The sequence below is a fragment of the Colletes latitarsis genome, chromosome 3 (assembly GCF_051014445.1).
Source record: "Colletes latitarsis isolate SP2378_abdomen chromosome 3, iyColLati1, whole genome shotgun sequence".
NCBI classification, from domain to species: Eukaryota; Metazoa; Arthropoda; class Insecta; order Hymenoptera; family Colletidae; genus Colletes; species Colletes latitarsis.
The window spans coordinates 31,773,690-31,798,280 of NC_135136.1; the positions used below are offsets into that span (position 1 = coordinate 31,773,690).

At 35.8% G+C, this 24,591-nt stretch overlaps 1 protein-coding gene across 5 annotated transcripts in view; it reads right to left on the reverse strand.

Moving 5' to 3' along the window:
• Window positions 1-24,591, reverse strand: part of LOC143340368 (uncharacterized) — a 226,670-nt gene that overhangs the window by 11,394 nt on the left and 190,685 nt on the right. For 4 of the 5 annotated variants that reach the window (XM_076762227.1, XM_076762228.1, XM_076762230.1 and 1 more), the window contains 3 exons: window positions 4,475-5,085; window positions 1,126-1,348; window positions 242-381 (listed from right to left, as the gene is read on the reverse strand). In XM_076762227.1, coding sequence (XP_076618342.1) covers window positions 242-381; window positions 1,126-1,348; window positions 4,475-4,826 — 715 coding nt within the window. In that variant the 5' untranslated portion in view covers window positions 4,827-5,085. Of the gene's footprint in view, window positions 1-241; window positions 382-1,125; window positions 1,349-4,474; window positions 5,086-8,601; window positions 9,233-24,591 lie in introns of those variants that run through there. The other variant, XM_076762225.1, reaches the window with a different exon arrangement.

Below are 24,591 nucleotides of genomic sequence, written 5' to 3' on the forward strand. Positions count from 1 at the left end.
TGCTCGTTTGCTATAAACGCTCCTTATATCCCACTACGTCTCGGAATTCAGTAAGATCTTAACGCGTTATTGATCGCTGGCGTTTAAATAGGTATGCAAATTAAACTGAACTTTGAAGTTATCATCGTTGAATTTGAATATTTTTATTAAAGGAACGTGAACGTTAAATGAAAGGGCAGATCAACGAGATTGTTTATCCGGTAATGTTATACAAAGTTTTAGTTTAACATGGAGATGATACCTTCAAAATCGCCCTCTTGAATGGCGGTGATTCGGTTCTCTTGCATCTCCAATTTCTTCAGCATGTCCAGGGTGAGCAACGATTTCGTTGGTACTTTCAACAACTCGTTTGCTCCCAGGTTCAGTCTCTTCAGTTTTCTACTGTAAGTTACATTTTAATATTCACGTGCAGCCCGCGCTAATCTATCGTTTCGTGCATTGCATGTGATGGCGACTAGTGCACGCTTTAAATGCAGATCAAGGCATCGCGAACTTTTTATGCTTGCAAAAAGCTTCTGATATTTTTAATATCGTGCGGTAATCTTTCATTCGTTTATTCCAACGCAACGTGTTCGTCTGTTTGGTATAGTCGACGGAGAGAAATTCAGATTTAATTGTAACTATTGTTATGATGTACAAGTCCATTAGGATTACAAGTTTTCCAATTTCTTTTCAAATAACAAGAATTCTGAAGGGTTCGAAAAAGTGTTAATTGTGTGTGATATTCTAGAATATCGTTCATGTTTTAAGTTACATTGTTCGTGTGTTCTTTTCTATTTAAAACACGAACAATATTCTAGAATAATAATAATAATATATTTGAAAAGAACACACGAACAATATTCTAGAATATCACACGCAATTAACACTTTTTAGAACCCTTCAGAATTCTTGTTACGAACATTTCTAAACACATTGTAATTCAAATTGCAACGCAGATATTAGTTTTTCGAAGTAAGTAATTCATCTTGGTTGCAATATTTATGTCGGTGATAATTTTATCACCGCGTAATTCAATTTCTATGTTTACGGTTCGTTTTACAAGAAGCACGAAAGAGGCGAATGTTTTCGTTATTGTCAAACAATTACCAGGCGGATGCAACGCGAAGATACGTGAGAACTTACTTGTGCAGTCCTTTAAAGGCGTCCTCCTCAATGGTGGAAATCTTGTTATCGTACACGGAAAGGATTTCAAGAGTGTCGAGTCCTTCGAAAGCCTTTCCATGGATGGCACTGATCTTATTGCGGTTCAAGTTCAAAATAAGCAGATGTTGAAGGTCTCGTAACGCGATCGACGGCACCGAGAGCAAAGCATTCTGCGAGAGGTCGAGTTGCGTCAAGCCAGTCCCTGCAGAAGAATATGGTTTCCGTGAAATTATTCGATTCGATTAAATTTTCTTTCGTAGCGCGAACGTTTGGAATGTATTTGGCAGAAAATTCAATTTAAAAAAAAAAAAAAAAAAACGGATGATTTTTGAGGGCCACGAAAATGATTAAAGACATCGAGAAACTTTAAATAAGCTGACGGTCTTCGAAGACTTCAGTGACATCGAAAGTGCAATTAAATTAAAATTGATTCGGTTCAACTCTTGCTTCCTTTTATGGCGTTAATTACACTATCTCATCAGAAATAGAAACGCGGTTGGGAGGTGTTTGTAATTTTAGCAATAATTACTGTTAACGCGAGGTAAAGGTAATTTTCGAAGTAAAAACGGATAAAATCCGTCAACTTTATGACAGGACCAAATCTGGTTATATTGAAACAAATATCAGGACGATGCAATAGACGTAGACAAACCAGCAGACGATCATTAGATTTCTTTCTATAATATATAAGCATACAAATTAGCAATCGAACGTATGCTGAACAGATTAGCCACAATGTTTGACATTTTCTATCGTTATAAGATGTTTCTTATCGTCGTTTAGAATAAAATTTATCCAGATGACTGCCAAGCAAAATTCGTAAAATTTTTACAATGCAAACATTTAATTTTTAGACAATTGGGAACTACTGAAACCAACACTTGCTGTAGCACATCGAGTCTTGTTCAAATTTATGTTTATTCATTGTCTCATAGAAAATTAGGGTAAATTTTCAAAAATCTAACCGAGTAAATTTTTTACAATTTTTATTAGAAATTGTGAATGAATAATTTTGACCACTTCAGTGGTTCTAGTGTTGAGAGGGTCTTCTATTGTAAAACGCGTTTTGTTTTGTTTTCTTCAATATTTGTTTTATAAAGAAACTATACAACTACTTGCATTGGCGTTTTTCATATATATTTGATACTATTTTAATAATATTTACAAATTTTTACAACGAGAAATTGTCAAAGTTAGTGGTAGTATAAAGCTTCCTACGCAATCGCGTATCGAGAAAGTGTTCTCATGGTTTCCACGATTCCTAGTTGTTCTGTTTGTTCAAACCAAAAAAAAATAATATTCTTAATCAGGATACATTTTTCTACAGCAGGTAGCAAAAGGACAGAAAAGGATGGAAAATTTAAGAAACTATAGCACTTTGAAGAACAAATTTCTATGTCAAACAAAAATATTTCCTTTAATACATTTTTTAGTTTGATAACTTCAAACTTTTATAATAAAAGATAATAATTTTAAAAGTTAATAAAAGACAATAAAAAATGGGCTAAAAAATTATTTTTGTATAGTTCAAGGGTCTCTCTTCGTGTCCCTAAAAGTCTAATACAATAGAACTTTGAATTCTTTACGAAAATAATAAAAAAGTATACTTTAAATGTTAACGCTGCTACACGAGAATCCCCTCTTAATATCTAAACTTTAGAATTAATTTGTGACACAGTAATGAACATGTTAATAAGGGGTTGATAACGCTAAGACTCACCGATAGAACTGAGAGAGGATTTCTCGAGCAGATAGGATTAACTACCATTTAATAAAAGATAATAAAAACATACTAAAAAAATATTTTCGTATAGTTCAAGGGTTTTTCTCCAAGTTCCTAAAAGTCTAGTACAATAGAACTTTTAATTTTTTACGAAAAAAATAAAGAAGGAAACTTTGAGAATCCCCTCTTAATATCTAAGCCTGAGAATTAATTTATGACACAGCAGTGAACGTGTTAATAAGGGGTTAATGACGCTAAAACTCACCGATAGAACTGAGAGAGGATTTCTCGAGCAGATAGGATTAACTATCGTTTAATAAAAGATAATAAAAACGTACTAAAAAAATATTTTCGTATAGTTCAAGGGTCTCTCTCCATGTTCCTAAAAGTCTAGTAGAATAGAACTTTTAATTCTTTACGAAAAAAATAAAAAAGGAAACTTCGAGAATCCCCTCTTAATATCTAAGCCTGGGAATTAATTTATGACACAGCAGTGAACGTGTTAATAAGGGGTTGATAACGCTAAGACTCACCGATAGAACTGAGAGAGGATTTCTCGAGCAGATAGGATTAACTATCGTTTAATAAAAGATAATAAAAACGTACTAAAAAAATATTTTCGTATAGTTCAAGGGTCTCTCTCCATGTTCCTAAAAGTCTAGTAGAATAGAACTTTTAATTCTTTACGAAAAAAATAAAAAAGGAAACTTCGAGAATCCCCTCTTAATATCTAAGCCTGGGAATTAATTTATGACACAGCAGTGAACGTGTTAATAAGGGGTTAATGACGCTAAAACTCACCGATAGAACTGAGAGAGGATTTCTCGAGCAGATAGGATTAACTACCATTTAATAAAAGATAATAAAAACATACTAAAAAAATATTTTCGTATAGTTCAAGGGTTTCTCTCCAAGTTCCTAAAAGTCTAGTAGAATAGAACTTTTAATTCTTTACGAAAAAAATAAAGAAGGAACCTTCGAGAATCCCCTCTTAATATCTAAGCCTGGGAATTAATTTATGACACAGCAATGGACGTGTTAATAAGGGGTTGATAACGCTAAGACTCACCGATAGAACTGAGAGAGGATTTCTCGAGCAGATAGGATTAACTATCGTTTAATAAAAGATAATAAAAACATACTAAAAAAATATTTTCGTATAGTTCAAGGGTTTTTCTCCAAGTTCCTAAAAGTCTAGTAGAATAGAACTTTTAATTCTTTACGAAAAAAATAAAGAAGGAAACTTTGAGAATCCCCTCTTAATATCTAAGCCTGAGAATTAATTTATGACACAGCAGTGAACGTGTTAATAAGGGGTTAATGACGCTAAAACTCACCGATAGAACTGAGGGGTGATTTCTCGAGCAGATAGGATTAACTACCATTTAATAAAAGATAATAAAAACATACTAAAAAAATATTTTCGTATAGTTCAAGGGTTTTTCTCCAAGTTCCTAAAAGTCTAGTACAATAGAACTTTTAATTCTTTACGAAAAAAATAAAGAAGGAAACTTTGAGAATCCTCTCTTAATATCTAAGCCTGAGAATTAATTTATGACACAGCAGTGAACGTGTTAATAAGGGGTTGATAACGCTAAAACTCACCGATAGAACTGAGGGAGGATTCCTCGAGCACCGCGAGGCTGCTGTTGTGGATGGAGAGGTGGCGTATGTCGAGGCCTAGGAACACGTAACGTTGCAGTTTCGGCAAACTGTTGTGCCTCAGTCTGAGGTAAAAGATGACCGTGTTCAGTTTCTCCTTGAGCTTGCTCATAACGTGGGAGATGTGAGTCACGTCGGTGAACTCGCACACGATGTCCAAGCCGGATTTCTTGAGGGAGCAGGAGCAAGGCGCGATATCATTGTGAGAAGGGCAGGGCTGCGATGTTTGTGCCATGCTCAGACCCATTATCACACACAGTGTCCAAACCAGCGTCCATAAGCCGTTCTCCTTCATCTTTTTGTCAGCCGCCGTTTCGTCTGTCTGACTTTTTTTTTTTTTTTTTTTGTTCAATTACCCCCCGCAGGCGATTCACCCTATCCTGGTCTTCGCCTAATTTGCTCCTCCCGCTCTCTGTCCCTCTGCGTCGGTTCCTTTCGGTCGGTTCTTTTTTCCTGTTTCGCCCTCGCTGATCCTCTACCTGCAGCCTGCTACTTAGCCTCTGCTCTTCTCATATCCATTGTTCTCTCTTCCGCGGTGCACCGGTACACCGAGTCTGAAAACATCAGACGGCGGTTCTGTGAATAGGTCTGGAACTCGTTTTTTTAGAATTTTTATTTACGGCAGGACAAATTGCTCGAAATAGTAAGCAGACACGATCGAAATGGGAGACGAGGATTGTTTTTAGAATTTTTCATTTGGCGTTTTATTTACGTCTATTCTTTTTACGGACCTTCGACCAGTAGCAGGATATTTTTAATATCCGTAATTATTAACGTAATTGCACTTTCGACCTTCTTGAGTTCTTTAATTGTCACGTGTTTCGTTTTCGTCACGTTAGACTATGTCGTGATCGATCACAGTATTGGACTAAACACGTAGCGATTTAGTGCAATGTTTGTGCAATAAATTGTGTCACGTACGAGCCGCTTTAGTATGTGTTCGGATAACAAGCGTTTAGATTCTACTGTGTATATAGGGTGTTCGGTCATCCCAGGGAAAAATTTTAATGGGAGATTCTAGAAGCCAAACTAAGACGAAAATCAAGAATATCAATTTCTTGATTAAGGCTTCGTTAATAAGTTATTAAAAAATGAAATTAAAAAATTTCAAATCATTCTGAGAAAATTATTTTCGATTGCAGAAGTCAATTACAATCATTTTTGGCCAATACATATACCCTCGAAATCCTATCCAGTTTCGAGAAAAAAATTCAGTAAGTGGATAAATTTTTCGACAAAATTAAAACATTTCAAATCGATCTAAAAAAATTATTCTTAGTTGCAGAGGTCAATTACAATCATTTTTCGTCAATAAACGTATCCCCGAATTCCTACGCGTTTTTGAGAAAAAAATTCCTTACCGAAAATATAATTACTGGCCAGAAATGATAGCCAGAAATTTTATGTGAATCTTTAAAATGTCATAACTCCTGAACGGATTGGACGATTTTAAACTGAGAAAACTGAGAAAAACCTCATAAAAATAGTTCAATTTTCAAACATCCATAACTCCTACAATAGTGAATATATTTCAATGAAACTTTTTTCTGAAGTAGAGCTCATGGGTACCTGTAAAAAAGTATTAGACAACTTTTCTATAGGGCGTCAAACAAATTTATTAAAAATGAAGAACTAATTTTTAAGAAAAATCGACAGGGGGTATAAACTGCTGAAATTTTTAGGCGAAAAATTTTTGGCCGAACACCCTGTATGTAGTAAATATATTTATACCATTTGTCCCGAATAAAATGTTCTTTTCTAATAAACCAATGAAAGATTTAATTTATGATTTTAATTATAATGAACGGGGTTCACTGGATTTTTAAAAATGGAAGTGCTATTCTTCCATCATATCAAACTACTTTTTCTTGTGCATCTGAAGCCAAACAATTTAACTATCTAATCTGATCAGACAGTATGCAGCTATTAAACCAAAAATTATACGCCCTCTTAAATCTCTTGCAATTGAGCGGGAAGGTTTTTTCGAGCGTACGATATAAATAAATCGACGGAAAATCAGATCTGATATCGTCAATTGGCAGGTTTGAATAAATAACTGTACCAGTTAGTAACGAATGCAAACGAAGCGTCGTGATTTATTTTCAAAGTTTCAAGACCATGTCATTTGAAATGTCAATTATAACGATTATTTCAGTAGCCGTTCTAATCTTCGTTTGCTAGATTTTCTGGTTAAGATTAGCAAAATATTTTAAAATGAACAGAAAGAACGAGAAAGGCTGATCTTTAAGAATTGTATATATTACCTTAAAAGTGGAAGTCAGTGAACAATCATCTTTATTAATTTCACTAGTGAATGTGAATCGAATAATTCGAGTTATTGTGATTCTGCTAACGAAATAAATATATTCAAAAACAAATCACAATTGATCCTTGCTCGAGCAAACAAAAATTACTTTCATTCTTTATAACGTATTTATTAGATTGTGCTATTTGAAAGTGTTTTTTTCATAGATCAAAATGAAAAAACAGAGAGTTAATCAATGAGAAAAATTGTCGAGGTTCTCTGCGATTTAAGAACCAACCATTATCATTATTCTGAAATATTTGTGCGTTTAGTACATTTCGTTGTCGGTACGTTTGTTGTTCAATTACGTCTCGGATAATTTATTTTTGCAGCTGCACGCTGCACGTATTGTTGATTACGAAATTGTTACGGTAAACACAGTGGTGTTATTGCTCGTCAAACAGGGGTGAAATGAGTTGCGTCTTGAAAAATAAACAAGAAAATATTTTCCTTCAGCATCCTTTGGAAACTCGTTGGAAACCATAGATGGATGTTTCAGAGGGCGAATCATTTTCGCATCTCGGAGTTATTGGATCAAAATTCTTTGAATTGCTCTTTGAACGTTCGCGTTTTTTTTTTTTTAATTTTACAGACACCTTTAGCAGGATATTTCACCCTTCGACAAACAGACCGATAACGTTTGACATCGATGGATTAAAAGTTATGATCGAGGCAAAATTTTATTTGGCAGTCGAAAGAATAGCAGAAAAATTAAATAGTAACACAAATTGGAAATTGGAAATGTATCGAAGCTCGGAAAATGAATTTCGCACGATTTATCAACGAACGAACATTTGTTCGTTTTTCGATCGAATTGGCACTGGAGATGAAAAATGGTACTTGTATAAAACATAAAAAACAGTTATCGTCACCGAGTCAACATCCAATATCACGTTGTAGAGCAGATTTTCAGCCTGAAAAAACTTTTATTCTGCGCACGATACACGAAGGTTGATCGATAGCTAAGAGGAATCAATGAAACTGATTTCAAAATAAAGCAAATTTATTTCACTTGAAGCGTATATTATTTTTATTTATGCCAAACGTTCATTTTTTGTAATTGTCGAACTATCACTCATGACATATTCATCACTTTGCATTGTAAATAGTAAAACTAATACTTTATATAAAATATTGTTTGAATTCGTGAATAGTAACAATAAAACGTAATACTGATCTTAAGATTAAACTACGTTTTCAGAAAATAAACAGAATGCAAGGTATAAGAGACCTTAACACTAAAACTACCGACAATTATAATTTATTTGTACCAAAGAAATTAAAACGATAGATACGTAAAGAAATGTATAATGCAGTGGAAATAAGTGTTTATTCATTCTCTTATAGAAAATTTTTTACAAGTTTCATTAGAAATTACGAATGGGTCACTTTAACACTAAAATTATCGACAATTATAATTTATTTGTACCAAAGAAATTAAAACGATAGATACGTAAAGAAATGTATAAGAAATAATTCATTCTCTTATAGAAAATTTTTAATAAGTTCTATTAGAAATTACGAATGGGTCATTTTCACTGCTTTGGTAGTTTTAGTGTCAACTCTTTCACGTTTAATTTCTTTCTCGTATGCATTTTTTAATAATTGAAGCATCTGGCAGTTTTTATCATTGTTCAGAGGCGAACAGCGAGAGTCCAAAAAGACCCAGCGTTAGCTTTTCGACAAGGAAGATATAATTTTACTGAAAACGTAGTAGTAAAAAAAATACGAACTCGCGGACCGAAAAAACAGAAGCAACACGTACCGATCCATGTAGGGCACGTGGTTGTTTTCTCTGTCTCTCGCGAAATATTTCCTGCGGGCGTATGATGCGAAAGAACAGCGCGAGCCCGCGTAATCACTAGTCATCGCTTTTGATGTCGCTGCGCATCAAGAAACTTAGCCGTGTTCGATCGGATTAACTGGTCTGATCAAGCCCCAGGAGCTGCTTAAACGCGGGGGATCATAACGATCGCACGTTTCAACGAACGCTTCTTTCGAAGCAAAAAGTTCATCGCGATCATCCAACGATTGATTCGTTTTCTACTTTGTCACGATCGTGTCTCGATTCACTTCACTCGTCCCTCACTGTCGCCTTTGTTCACTCGACGATTACCCCGGTAAAGAAACGCGCCTTCCGTCGCCACCCTCGCCTACGGGAAACGTATTCGTTTTCGGTACGCTTCCCCCAGCGGACAACTCGGTAATTTCGCTCGTATTTGTCGGAAAGGCAACGGCCAAACGAAACGATCGGGCTGATCGCTGGTTGCTTGCGTCGCGTCGCGTTCACCACTGAACCGACGAGTTTCTACCTTTCCGTTCGCGTATGGGTAGATCCAAGCACGTACGCGTTAATCGGCCGGTGCAGAGCGCGCGAAGCGTATCGTCAATTTGCTGGAGCGCGGCACGGTTGGGTCCAAGAGTCGGCTAAACGCGGGCAGGCCGACGACGATCAGAACGAACCGAGAACGACCGAAATGGGACGGACGATCGGGGCGCCGGACACACGATTAATTAAAGGGGGAAGCGTGTGGTCGTTTTACAGCTAAATATCGACGTTCCTTTTATTTCTGCGTATCTTCTCGAAGTATTGATACAGTAGAGTTCCGATTACTTGGAGTAACCCGAATAACCGGCATATTTACATCGACTAGTTTTCGGTAATTGTTACGGATTATATTTCACGCAAATAAAGAAGTTGTCGCATGCATCCACCAGCGACGACAATAGTAAAAAGTTGACGAATTTTATATATTTTATTTTTCATTAATAAATTGTAGTATTACATTACCCATGGTTGCGTTTATTAAAAATAAAGAATAAATTTTTAGAAAAAATCGACAGGGGGTAGGTGTCTAAATTTTTTGGCGAAATTAAAAAATTTCAGATCATTCTGGAAAAATTATTTTTGGTTGCTAAGGTCAATTACAATCGTTTTTGGTGAATAGACATACCCCCGAAATCCTACTCACTTTCGAGAAAAAAATTCATTATTGAAAATATAATGTCTGACCATAACTGTCTGGTTACCCTAAAAAAAAATTTCAAATCATTCTGGAAAAATTATTTTCGATTACAGGAGTCAATTACAATCATTTTTGGTCAATAGATATACAGTCGAAATATTAACCATTTTTGAGAAAAAAATTCTTTACCGAAAATAGAATTTTAGGCCAGAAATGTTACTCAAAAATTCCATGCATATCTTTAAAACGTCATAACTTCTGAACGGATTGAAGGATTTTAATGTTTCCAAATGCAAACTACGCGTATTTTGGTGAAGAATATGTAGACATTCCAAGAATATTCGACAAGTTGTTCCTCAACCTCGTAAAGTGAGAAAAACCCCATAATAGTGATCCAATTTTCAAACAACCATAACTCCTAGAATAGTGAATACACTTTATTGAAATTTTGGAGGCAAGTAGAGTTCATAGATACCTACAAAAAAGTATTAGACAACATTTCTGTACAACGTCACACAAATTTAGTAAAAATCGAAAACGAATTTTTAAGAAAATTCTACAGGGGGTAGGTGCTAAAATTTTTCGGCGAAATTAAAAAATTTCAAATCGTTCTAAAAAAATTATGTTTGGTAGCAGGGGTCAATTACAATCATTTTTTGTGAATAGACATACCCTCGAAATCCTACTCACTTTCAAGAAAAAAATTCTTTACTGAAAATCTAATGTGAGGCCAGAAATGCTTCCCTGAAATTTCATGTGAATCTTCAAAATGTCATAACTCCTGAACGGATTGGACGATTTTAATTTTCGAAAACGCAAACGGCGCATATTTAGATGAAGAATACGTAGAAATTACAAAAATATTCGAAAAGTTGATCCTTGACCCCGCAAAATGAGAAAAACCCTATAAAAATGGTCCAATTTTCAAACAGCCATAACTCCTACAATAGTGAATATATTTCAATGAAACTTTTTTCTCACGTAGAGCTCATGGGTACCTACAAAAAAGTATTAGACAACTTTTCTGTAGGGCGTCAAACAAAATTATTAAAAATGAAAAACGTATTTTTAAGAAAAATCGACAGGGGGTAGGTGCCTAAATTTTTTGGCAAAATTAAAAAATTTCAAACCGTTCTGGAAAAATTATTTTTAGTTACAGGGGTCTATTACAATCATTTTTGGTGAATAGTCATACCCCAGAAATCCTACGTAGTTTCGAGAAAAAAATTCTTTACCGAAAATATGTGTGGCCAAAAATGTTTGCCCGCATACGTATGTTTAAATCATCATAACTTCTGGACGGATTGTACGATTTTAATGTTTCAAACCTGAAACAACGCGTATTTTAGTGAAGAATATTTAGAAATTCTAAGAATGTTGGAAAAGTTGTTCCTCAACCCCGTAAAGAGAGAAAACCCCCATAAAAATGGCCTGGGTTAAAATTTTGCCTTTTTCTTGCTGTCTTAAATAACTTCTACGTGATATTATTAACAAAATTAATATTATTACACTTCCAACAGACTAGACAAGACAATACTGACGAAATATTGACAGAAAACAACATTCGAATGCTTGGTTCTACAGTTATGAAACAGTAACGAATCAGTTTTCTGTAGTTTATTTTTTTAGAATAAATATAATTCAACTGTTTCTAAGGAAATATAGATTGCTATCGTGCTCTCAAATATGGTACATTCCGTTTCTTCAAATTTCAACAGAAATATATATAAAATTGAAAATTGTACGGTGGTTTTATAGTTATGACATACTGTGTACACTATTTTGTATTCTCACTACTTCCTGGGACTAGAACACATATTAGAGCTTGCACGAGATTCACAGAAACGTTCCTTTCCGTGTATATGTCAGTGCTCTGTACTGAAACAGCGACATACGAGCAGACAATACTGTCCACAGTTTAGTTTCCCAAGATTCCTGGAGTCAACGGTTAAAGTATTTTCTACAGAAAGGAAGAGAAGGTTCTGTCGCTTTATTCTAGTGTGAAGTGCATTTTTTTAGACTTTCTTGGAGAATTTTTTGTGAATAAATATAACACCTTCTGCATTCAAATTTATAAAATTCGTGACAATGCATACTCTCAAACATAGTCGCTTTTAAAAAACGTAGTCTCACGGTGTTTGAAATGAAAAAACATAAAAGATTCTTAATTAAAAAAAATGGCAACACTTTATCAATTTTTTCATGTTTTTTGTTTTGCATTTTGGGGGTCTAAAGAAAGATCAAATAAAAATTTTCGGTTGATTTTAGTACGGGCTATAGTCATACATGTACTGAATGTGCATCCAAAATTTTAATCCATTTGGTCAAGTATTGGTCACACATGTTAAGTACACCAACTGTACTTAACACCGTCGAGTAGGATTAACTACCATTTAATAAAGGATAATAAAAAATAGATTAAAAAAATATTTTCGTATAGTTCAAGGGTCTCTCTGTCCCAAAAAGTCTAGTACAATAGAACTTTTAATTCTTCTCCTTAACTTCAAACTTTAACGTTGTTACACGAGAATCCTTTCTTAATCAATGAGGAAAGCATTGGATCAATTTCAATATTGCCCGTTTTCTGATTCGAGACGTAACTATTCGAGGCGCCACGACTCGTGCACGGATCATGGGCCCGTGAACGTGTTAAGTCGACTAATCCCGGGGCTGGAATGACCCCGGAGAACTTCCGGAACCCGTGAACTCGTCCGGAGAACCACCGGAACCTGTGAAAATCACCGAGTCTGCTCGTAGACGCGGTCGTCGTCTTCTCGGTCCGTTGCTCTCGATCGACGCCCGGAAGCGTAGAATGGTTCGACCATCCGTGCGACACGGAAGTCAATTCACGGTGGAGGGTTCAGCCCAGAAGGAGGCGAACGATCGCGATTCGGGTTCGACGATGGGCGTCGAGACGCTTCGAGGGATCGATCGAGAAGCAAAGGCTATCGTCAGTGCCGGCCTCTGCTCGGTACCGGGACGCTGAGTTGCCGGTGACCTGGGTGTCCGTTGGCATCATCATTGCTCGGCTAATGGGCAGCTTCCGTCAAGGGGATCATGGGATACACGACGACGGCCGCGGCTACGTGGTGGACGACGTCATCGGAGATCTTACGATACTTCTCGCCCGTGATGGGAGTGGAGTTGGCCACGGCGCACCAGCGTTTTATTGATGCTCTCCTCTTTCAATCTGCTCTGGCTACGGTCAAGGAACGACGGTCGCGCGTCAACCGCTATTTCTTTCACGCTTTTGTACGCTCGTACGACGCGCGGGATATTAAGAAAATGCAACGCGAAACAACCAAGCGAGGGTGTTTCCCGTGAAATGCGGGTATAATGACTCTGGGAACGGTACAGTTGCGCGCTAAATTACGCGGAAAATATTTAGAGAACTACAGTCAGGGACAAAAGTCAGTGGACAGATGATGAAAAAGGATATTAATGAATCTATATAGCATTGCAATTACGTGTTCAAGTTTTATTTAATATTTATCCTTATAGTATATAGATTATTTGAATAACAATTGAAAGAAATATTAACAATCGGTGTAAACCCAAATTAGGTTTAAACAAAAAATCAAACAATTACAGCGAGACAGAAGTAAGTGGACAGTACCAATAACTAGTAATTATTGTACTGTAATTATGATGCTACAGTAATTAAATTTCATTGATATTCATTTTCATCATCTATCGGAAGGGGCAAAAGTAAATTGTCGAAGATTCATCAAAATAGTACTGCTTTCATTTTTAAAAATAGGAGCAATTTTAGGCGAACAAAAGTAACTGGTTGTGTTTCTTTGTATTTATCAGTGTCTATTGATGGTCGTATAGTTACCTTTAAAATAGTTACTTGAACGCTGGGTCTTTTTGGACCCATATCATACATTTTGCAATGCTTATATATTTAGACTTGTAACCTATAATAATGCAAAATATTTGTTTTATCTACTCATTAGAAGACACAATGATCCCAATTTTGTCGTAAACATTTTTCAGTTTTATTAGAAGATTACCTACAGTGAGTGTAAAAGTATTCGTACAGTGACTAATTATGACTGAAATGCTGAATAATAATGTTTATTAAACAATATTTTTTAAACAAACATGTTACATGTATACTCCAAAGAAATATTTATATTGCTCATATAAATATCAAGAAAAATGAACAAAATGACAGAAATGAACGCGTAATAAGTATTCGTACAGTCCTATTGCCATTATCAAGTGTACAAGTAATTTGAACATTGTAATAAAAACAACAAATAATTGTAAAATTAATATCTATAATTAGTATTTAGTAGAGTTTCCCTTTGATTTTATTATTGCAGCTAGCCTTCTAGGTACTGAATTAACTAAATTAGATGTGATTTTATTAGTAATATTATTCTATTCTTTGATTAAAGCATTTTTTAAGTCTGTTTTAGATGAAATTGTAATTCAGATAATCCCAGAAATGCTCAATAGGGTTAATATCTGATTGAGGGAGTTTTTTTAAATGTGCTGGCGTATTATATTAGGATCATTATCTTCCATTAATACAATAAAACACATTTTAGTCGTAATTAGTCACTGTACGAATACTTTTTACACCCACTGTATTTTATTAGACTCTGAAATATAAACAGTCACGGAGTGCATAACGAATGCCAGAAACATTAACGTTTTAAAAAATGGGGGAAAAGAATGTTAAGCATTTATGAGAGCAACAGTGTTCGAGGACTGTCGTGAGAAGCACAAGTTAAATTTCGTAATCTGAAATTGCGAAGTTTCTGTAGTTTGGGAATGGCAGATTAATTTATTCGAAAGAATATCTTCTTTCGAGACGCTTTGGGAACAAATCCATCGCGAGCGCTGCCTAGTAAATCGTATCTCCTTGAAACTTGTAAGGAGAATAAAATTCTTATTTCATGCATGCAAAGTAGCCAAACCGGCAGACGTAACGTTTCATGAGAGACAGATTTTATCTAAGAAATCATTATAACTGCCCTGGAATTGCATTTCGCCTAGCGAAAGAAATTCAACGAAGCGATTGCGCCCACGGAAACAGAATATAAACCGAGACTATAAACTTTCGAACCGATGCTCGTTAACCTACTTCTGTCCAAGATGCTCGATCAGTTCGAAAATATTAAATATTTTACTATAAAAATTCCTTTCCCCTTAAAACTTACTCTCACGTGTGAATTTAAAATCCGACTCTGGTAGTTTCTTGGGATATTTACTCATTCTATTTCAGGAATATTGTCTTCATTATTCACCTCACTTTCTTTATAGATTCTCAGTTAGAAATTCGTATTAAAAAAATGATGTTCAACATTTATCAAGCAAGCGAATATACGTTAATAATAGTAAATATTATTCTACGACCGAATCATTTTTCCATTACGAAAACTGGAATTGCACGACTAGGAAAGGATCGTGTTTATCGTGAATTCTGCGTTGATCGTGCATTATATTAAAATATTAATACTAAAAAACAACCAGATAAGACTCGCGAGGCAAATACGGTGAGCTTCGAACGGTCGTTGAATTTTGTTTCGTGGCTTTTTATCCGGCCTCCCTAATTTTAGCGATTCTTAAACTAATTTTCGTCACGAACGACGCCAATCTGCCAGCAGCCCGTCGCGTAATTTTTCTGCTTTACATGAAATAACCGCTTGGAAATTCCCGTGGAGCACGTAACGAGCAAAATGCTGCGGCGACGACACAAAAGGTCGCGGGCAAGTTTTTGCAAGAAGAAACCGCGTCGGCGTTATTTTTCCGCGTCCACGGCCGCCACAGGCGTAACTGCGATTCACCGGATCGATCTTTCCTCGCGACGCATTATCATGCACAAAGTAGCCGTCCGTTCCTCGAGAAAAATCCCAACGTCGCGACGGAGACCCGGAGAGATTCGTCGTTAATCGAATCCATCCGTAAAAAGGATCCCTGAGTGGAAAATTCGATTCGACGCGTATTAAGAGCTTTGATCTTTCCGTCACACCGAAATGCACTCAGACCAGAAATAGAAAGCCGCTGTATTATTCATACTTCGTCTTACATCCGTGTTCGAGTCGTGAAATTTTGAAATATTCGCTCCATTATAATCGCGTGAATCATTAAAAGTTCGTAAACGTTACGTTTCCAAAACATGTTGTAGGAAATGGTTTTGTACGGGTAGTCCTTTCTAAGACTCCCTGAGAAAAGATTCATCCTTGGCTCGGTTAACAAATTAATTAAAATTCGTACGCTGATCCTAACAAAGCGATTCTAATCCTTGTTGGGAATTCTGTCGAAACTTTTCGCGGGGCTGCTCGTTCCCCTAGCATAATAATCTCTGTCACATAAACTTCCTTCTAGTTACTTAGAATATGTTTGTTAAACCCAGATAACTCGGCGTCCTAATTAGAAGCTGCCTCCCGACGAACAGCATCTTCACTCTAACGTTACGGCAAGTTATGATAACGCACGTTTTGCCTAATAACTCAAGCAGTTGCTGTTGAAACATTTGCGCATGCTCCCTCGTTGGGATTAGTTAATGAACTCCTTTAGACTGGCGAATAACTGACATCGTTCTGGATCGTGTTACCGCGAATTCTGCTCGTAATGTATTTACTTAACGGGGGAGACGGTTCTCCCTGCTTTTAAGTAATTTTGGGCGCGTCTATCGTGGGACGTTTATTTTGTTTGCGTTGTCACGATCGATAAATAGAATGTTCATACGTTTCGGCAAAGCCAGAAAAATGATAGCAACTACGACAAGTGGAACGAAGCGCTGTGGCAAATTGAAACATCCCGGGAACTTCGAGCGTAGATTCGGGAACAATTTCGCTACGAACACTCAATTAATACAACTATCTAAACGAGGGGTTCCTGGCGTGTCTAGCGTCCCATGTTAACTGCTGGACAGCTATCGAATCGATTCGTTTTCGTTCTCGCAACCGATGCCCCGTGGAATTGTACAATCTGACAGAAGGAACACCCTGTTGAATCGAGCGACATAGCCCGCACAGGACTGCAAAGTTAGGTTTTGCGAACAATTTAGCTTCAACGGAGCGCACGTAATACGAGGGAATCAAGTTCAGGGATGCATTCCATCGAAACAAATTAAGCAGCTTTATACAATTTTGATTCGATTTTACGTGATTCGCTATAAACGAAAGGAACTTGTTTCTCGCGAATTCTTTCCATTCATTTTGATCAAATGTTGTTGTGTAGGGGAGTATAATATAAAGAAGATTTAATTCATCGCTTATAACGTAAAGTCTCAGTCGTTTAAGAAGTCCTTGGTTTGGCACGTGAGACTAATTTCGCGATTAATTCGTGTAAAGTATTAAATTCTACGCGCGACACTTATAGCTTTGTTTCTATGTTTCTCAGACTGATTGTCTAGGAAGTGACGTTGAATTTCCCACCTCTGCTGTCTAACCTAGAAAGTTTCGACTTCCGGAACTTTATGTTATCTCAGAGAATTATTATACTCCAACGTAGAAATGCACATAAATCACTCAACAAGACATGTTTCTGACCTTGCTCTTCCACCTCGCTACTCACCAAAATGTCACGGTTCCTTTTCTTATTCAGATATTAGAAATTTTCCTACTATTTTCTTCCTAATTATTATTAATACCCCTGGCTATACTGTCATTCTGTTACAATCGTTTGTTTTAAAATTGAAAAATTTTAATGGGGGATTCTAGAGGCCAAAATAAGATGAAAATCAAGAATATTAATTTGTTGATGGAGATTTCGTTAAAAAGTTATTAACGTTTAAAGTTCCGCCCGTACTGAATTTTTTTCTAGAAAGTAGGTAGGATTTCGGGGGTAGGTCTATTCATAAAAAATTATTGTAATTGACCCTCGTAACCGAAAATAATTTTTTCAGAACGATTTGAAATTTTTTAATTTTGTCGAAAAATTTTACACCTTTTTAAATTTTTTTCTCGAAAAGGGATAGAAATTCAGGGATATGTCTATTGACCAAAAATGATTGAAATTGACCCCCACAAACGAAAATAATTTTTTTAGAACGATTTGGAAAATTTTTTTTTCGCCGAAAAATTTAGGCACCCCTGTCGATTTTTCTTAAGAATTCGTTTTTCATTTTTAGTAATTTTGTTTGACGTCCTATAAAAAAGTTCTCTAATACTTTTTTGTAGGTACCCATGAGCACTACTTCAGAAAAAAGTTTCATTGAAATATACTTACTATTGCAGGAGTTATGGCTGTTTGAAAATTGGACCATTTTTATGGGGTTTTTCTCATTTTGCGGGGACAAGGACCAACTTTTCGAATATTTTTATAATTTCTACATATTCTCCATCAAAATATACGTAGTTTGCTTTTTTAAACATTAAAATCGTCCAATCCGTTCAGAAGTTATGACATTTTGAAGATTCGCATGAAATTTCAGGGAAGCATTTCTGGCCTCACATTAGATTTTCGGTAAGGAATTTTTTTCTCGAAACTGAGTAGGATTTCGGGGGTATGTCTATTGACCAAAAATGATTGTAATTGACCCCCACAACAGAAAATAATTTTTTTAGAACGTTTTGAAATTTTTGAATTTAATTGTTAATAACTTTTTAACGAAGCCTCCATCAACAAATTGGTATTCTTGATTTTCGTCTTATTTTGGCCTCTAGAATCTCCCATTACAATTTTTCCCAGGGGTGGCCGAACACCCTGAATATTAATTCGATTTTAGCATGTAGTTTTATTGTCAGTTTTAAGTGTTGAGTTAAATGAACAAAAAGACTTTCATTTCAATTTTAACTTAACGCGATTACCAGAAACAGTGGAACAGAAAGTAGAGAATGTTAATTTCCATATTTTAACATGCAATCTGTCGCGATCTATTTTTATTTCACGTTTCCTATATTGCAATTTACCTTGTCTGTTCTGATTGTTATTATCTCTCTATTATTGGCACTTTTGTATTTTCCACAAATTGACAAACGAAGAAAAGACTAAAGAGTTAGACAGTTTTTAATTATCGAGGTAGCATGTTATTAATCGAGGATTCGAACGCACTGCTATATTTGTTTACTCGTGTAATAACTATATTTAACTTGTTAATGGCAACAGTTAATGAGTCGCGACTAGTGGCACAGCTAAATGATAATTACCTGGTCCATTTGAAAATACAATACTGATGATAACGATCTCGAAATCATGGCTGAGAGCCATATAATTTTGATATCTCTTGCAACATAATCGTTTTGACAGTCGAGATCCAAATACGCTCTCAATATCTATCGTCGATCGTTTCGTTTGCAAGCTTTGAATGTTTCAACGATCCAATCCCTCGAAAGATAAAAAATTCAGAGGATAAAAATGGCTTTTGCAACAATACCTCTGGACGGTTGGTAACAATAATCATTTTGTAACCGCGCAGCGGAAGTAATGTTAAAATACTCGGTTCCGACGTAACGAAGTCTTCGTACCGTTGGCTATAATATTTAAGAGGATCGGGGAATAGCGCCGGTAGGAAATCTTCCCGCAGAGGAAGCGAATAATTCAGTTTCATCGATCGACGCTGAAGATTCTAACTTTTGCACTCGCGACCGGATGAAAATACGTTCATTTTCCGGGAATATGGGAAACGGAAAGTCGGTTTTTAGATTCCTTTAGCGAAACGAAGCGATCTACAATTTGGTCGTTTCGATCTACTGAAGAATTTACGAAACCACGTATCTGTTTTCAACCTTCCAGGTGGCCATGATTATCGAGATCATAGCGTTGACCATAATAATGATTAGACTGCGGACGTTTGTGTCAATAAAATGTGCTAACATATGCGAGTGACGTATATCAAATATGTATCGATGATATGCCCAAATATACAGGAATATGCAAAATACATTCAAAATGTGTTGAATTAATTTTATTATTTAAACATAATAATAATCAATTATAATTTAAACTGATAATTATTTAATATATGTCAATGTAATTATTTGAAAATTTATGTAATCTTCTATTAGTTCATTACTTTATAAATGTTTTAAAGGAAAGTTGATTTCCATTTACCAATCTGGTGAAAATTAACATTAAAATAATTCATTTGAGATTGAGAGTCTACTTAAGAAAAGTTAGTTAAGAAAATTTAGAGCCTCAAACAATGACGTATATCTGCTTATATCTGCGTATATCAAACTTTAAATGCATTTTCCTCGGAACTATGTTCTACAAAACGGTGTGCAGAATTACTTCAGTTCTAATTAATCAATTGCTTTGAAAATTTACAGTTATCTTTACTATTATATTTATTAAGCATTGACGATCCGTTTTTTAAAAAATTGTCTAACAATTCTGCAAAATATTAGTAATAAAAACTCGATTTTTGATAAAATTCGATTTTAGGTTTCAAATATCTGCCATATTGTTCATTTTTATACAAATTGAAATGTCTCATCGTCAATGCTAAGGACTTTTATCATAGTTAACGGAATATTTCGACAACCATTTTACCATAATCCTGCACACCAGTTAGGCATCAAAAACTGAAGTGGCTTGGGAACATGGCGCTGTGTAGGCTTAATTATAAATATTTTTTAAACATTGCCAAGGGTTTTTTTCAATATTTGTTATACCTAAATACAGTGCAAAGTCTCAGGATAATTGACTGCTTACTTCTTCTTCATTGTAACTTAAAAAATTGCCTTGTTTTCCATACCGCTAGAGTTACCTAACCCCTTAAGTTCCTTCGACGTGATACACTATGGGGTTAAAATTTTCATTCGTCGTTCGTAAATAAAATTTGTCCAACTCCGTCGAGGATCTTCAGATCCGTTCGATGAGGATCTTAGGTTAATACGCGTTTTACGAGGCACGAATTGCGTCGTCCTTGTGCTTGTCGGTCCATTATACCGGCGCATTATCTCGTTGCGGCCTGTGACCCGTGATCCGTGACCCGCGCGTTATCTCGTTACCGGTCGGGTGCTTAAGTTCCATGTAAACCGCAATAAAGTTCGACACGTAGACTGAGCGGTCGTTCACGAGCGTCATAAAACTCCGTATGCCGCTTTGACCGGGGGATTCACGATCTCTAATCACAGTTTGTGTAAATGTTCGACGAATTTCGCGATTTGGCGTTTTAACGAAGTTTATGGGAAGGCATTTGCCTGTTTACACCGCGCGATCACGCTGACGAATTCGTTTACGGTAGTCGAGGAAGACGCTCGTTTATCATACAACGTTTTAGTAAAAATAATAACGAGTTCACAATATTATTACGTCAAGAGAAAATAGAACTTTTCAGAAAGGACAACTTCCACAAGACAGAATATTTCTAGAAAATCTTGATAATAAATATACTTCACAATCTTTGGATTATTACAACTCCAAGAAAAGAGGTTGAACTTTCTACTTTTATTCACCAAAGTTGAATTTCCTTGGAGATTCTTTCACGCATGATTTAAATTCTCAATTTGATTCAATTCAATTCTCAAATCTCAAATCTCTTCAATTTGATCAATAATTAAAAATACAAGTTTCTTCGTATGAAAATCTTCATAATAAACACACTTCACAATCTTTGGATCATTACAACTCCAAGAAAAGAAGTCGAACCTTCTGCTTTTATACACCAAAGTTGAATTTCCTTGGAGATTCTTTCACGCATGATTTAAAGTCTCAATTTGATCAATAATTGAGAATTAAAAAAAAATTCTGCTTTTATATACCCAAATTACTTTGGAGATTCTTCAAATTCTCAATGTAAACAATAACTGAGAATCGCTTTGTTCTTTTCATCGAACGAAACAGGAAGCACGTTTGTTCTTCGATCAGTCGTTATTCTCGTTTTTGGACGCGCGTACGATAATGAAATTTTAAGGTAACAAGATCGAAAAGCGGAAGTCGACGCTCGCGATTTTTAATTGCGCGACGAGATATCGATCGATCCAACCGTCGCGTTTGAAATTCGAACGCGTACGGAAGAATCGCGGCATTTGCATCGATCTTTTATTCATGCTAGTCTTGCTCTTTGCAGCGTGGCGTACGAAGGAAAAGCGCGACACGGTCTTTTCCGTCGACGAAACCGTTCGGGGATGTGTTCATTATTCTTCAGTTTCGCTGCTGTTTTATGTTAAACGAGAGAACTTCGAACGACAGGACAAACGCGACTCTCGAAAGTCGGTCTCGGAGAATTTTCAAATAATTGATCGAGAATTGTTCGCGAGTTTGACCTCGACCCCTGTCAGAATCGGACAAAATTTACTCTAGATGTTCGGTCGATTATCGGGTTGTTCCGAAAGTTTGAACGTAACTCTATCGAAGTTCGCTATTTTTGATAAAAATAATTTTGTCAACGTTCAGAGATTAGAAATTAGAATCACTGAGGAAAGGAATCTGTTGCTAGAGTGTTTTGACATAGTAAAAGAATATAAGTTTAATTTAGAAAACAAAACAGGGTAGTCGTGAAAATGTAAATTGAAAAGAACCGACATGACGAAGGGTGGAAACATTTAAAATTTTATATTCAAACCGACGATTGATTTTGCTTCGTTAAACTTCAACGGAACTCATTAAATCAAACAAATATATAATTCTGACCTGGGTCCCTTACCATCAAGGCAGATATTAATCCAACAACTGCCCTTCCCATTAAATCGATTTGCAACTCTTGTAACCAACTAATATCAACACACCATCTACTGTATGAATGCCAAAGATTTGCTGTTCAAAGAAGAAAATATGGATTCTATTCAGAAACATCGTTGACTTCAAAGGACCACGTCAGGAACACTTTGAATTATCTGAGAGAAACCCAATTACACAATAAAATTTAATAGTATGACCCAAAAAATAACCGCATAGAACCTGTCGCTAATGACCTTGCAAAGGAAAGAAAAAAGATTATAGAAAAATTTTCACGAGACTAAAACTTTGATTTTAGAAAACTGGGTAAAATTAGTCTTGGTACTTATTTTCTTTAATATTTCAAGAACTATTGGTTTGGCAACTAAGTAACTGCGAATTCTTTTAATAAAATAAAAGACAATTTTTTCATGGAATGAAACAACTTTATCTAGTAATGTATTGTCCATTTTTAACAATGACTGATGAATGTAAGAGTTCTGGTTTTTGTGTGAAAGATGTGTTAGCCTTGCATTGTCATAGTGGAACACATCTGAGTTGATTATTTGGTTGCTTGGTAAAAGTTCAAGGTATTCCTTTGTAATCCCACCAAACTGGTAACATAATCTTTTTTACATGAATATCACACTATAACTTTGCTTCGTTGTTTACACTCGATTTTTAAACTTGGAAACAGTATTTCGAGCTTAGAGAAGGCATTTAGGATCGTACATCGGGCTCGATTGCGATGGAATGGACTTTCGTGGAATTAAAAGCGTTCGAACCAACGCGTAACAAGGTTCAAAGGATGCATTCCGTTGGAAATGAGCCGTAACGAACGAAACCAAACGCTCGTGACTCGTGTCGGAAAATACGCATGGGAACTACCGCGGTCGTGCCCCAGTCCTATGCGTCTGCCTGAGCTTGCCATAGCTTCCGGCCTTAATTAGGCTGGCTCTAAATTAACACTTGCATTGTTCATACGCACGCGAGTAAACACCCCCGCAATTTCTGTAGGGGCGTCGTTGCGTATAATTTGTTGCCTTTTTGCACTGTAACGACCACCTTTAATCCTGGAGTGCCAACTGCTCGGTTCACGAAACGACGATGTTAATTACTCGTGGTCGAATTTTTCTTTCCAATAAGATTCTTGTGCCACCCATTTTTTTATGAAAATAATACACGAGTTTATTGGAAATATCGTACGTGGATTTTGATGAAATTTAGTACACGGATTGAAATATCTGTACAGTTAAATGTTCCAAAAACTAATGGAGATATGTATGTGAGTTGACATAGTTCGAGTAACTATTAGAAATTTTGAAGAAGTTAGAAGCTGAATTCCATTTGTGGGCGATAGAAGCTTTCGTGATTTTGATTTATTTTACTGAATTATCGTTTATTTCGGATTCCCCATTTACCAAATTGGATTAACGAGATTTTACTGTATTCGCGTCTCGATCGACGATACCGTCAACTGTTATCGACTAGTATCAGCTGAAAATACCATAAAGTGGTTGGGAATTTGCTTCGTTTCGTGGACGTAAACGAGAATTAAGGGACGCTTCGGTCTTCCTTCCAATGTCTTTCGATTTTCCTAAATATCTTTCCTACGAGCTTACGAGTCTTTCCTTCGCCGGAAAAAATATTTCTGATCTGGAAGATTGGCGGATAAGGAAGGGGAAAACTTGTTCTTTCAGGATTCGAATCTAGATCTTATTTCCTCTCTCTCACACACACGTGCATAGACTGATGCATTATTCACCGTGTTTCTAAGATCTGTATCCTAAAAATTCTGTTTTACTTCTGACTTGGAAGCCAGACCTCGTTCTGACAATTCATCATTTATGGCGGCCTGATTTGCAGATTGACGTCATCGTTATATGGAGTTGTTTCAGTAGTTCTTGCAATTTATATGTTAGTGAAACTTGTTTAGAACAAGGTTGATTAGTATCTTATATTTAACGTGGCTTTTATAATTAAAAGAAAAAGAAGCTTCTTCGTGACTTATTTAATAAAGAAAACAAGAACGAAAGAAATCATTATTTTTAGCGTCTTATCAATAATTACTAAATCAGATATAAAGCTTCAAATTTTGTTACTATTAATTTTCGTTTCACCTTCGCCTAAAATATTTACTCTTCTGATAAATGAACGATGAATGTCGTTAGCGATTCGCATTGTAGGTTACATGAAACTGGAATGAAATAACAGACGTAACCTGT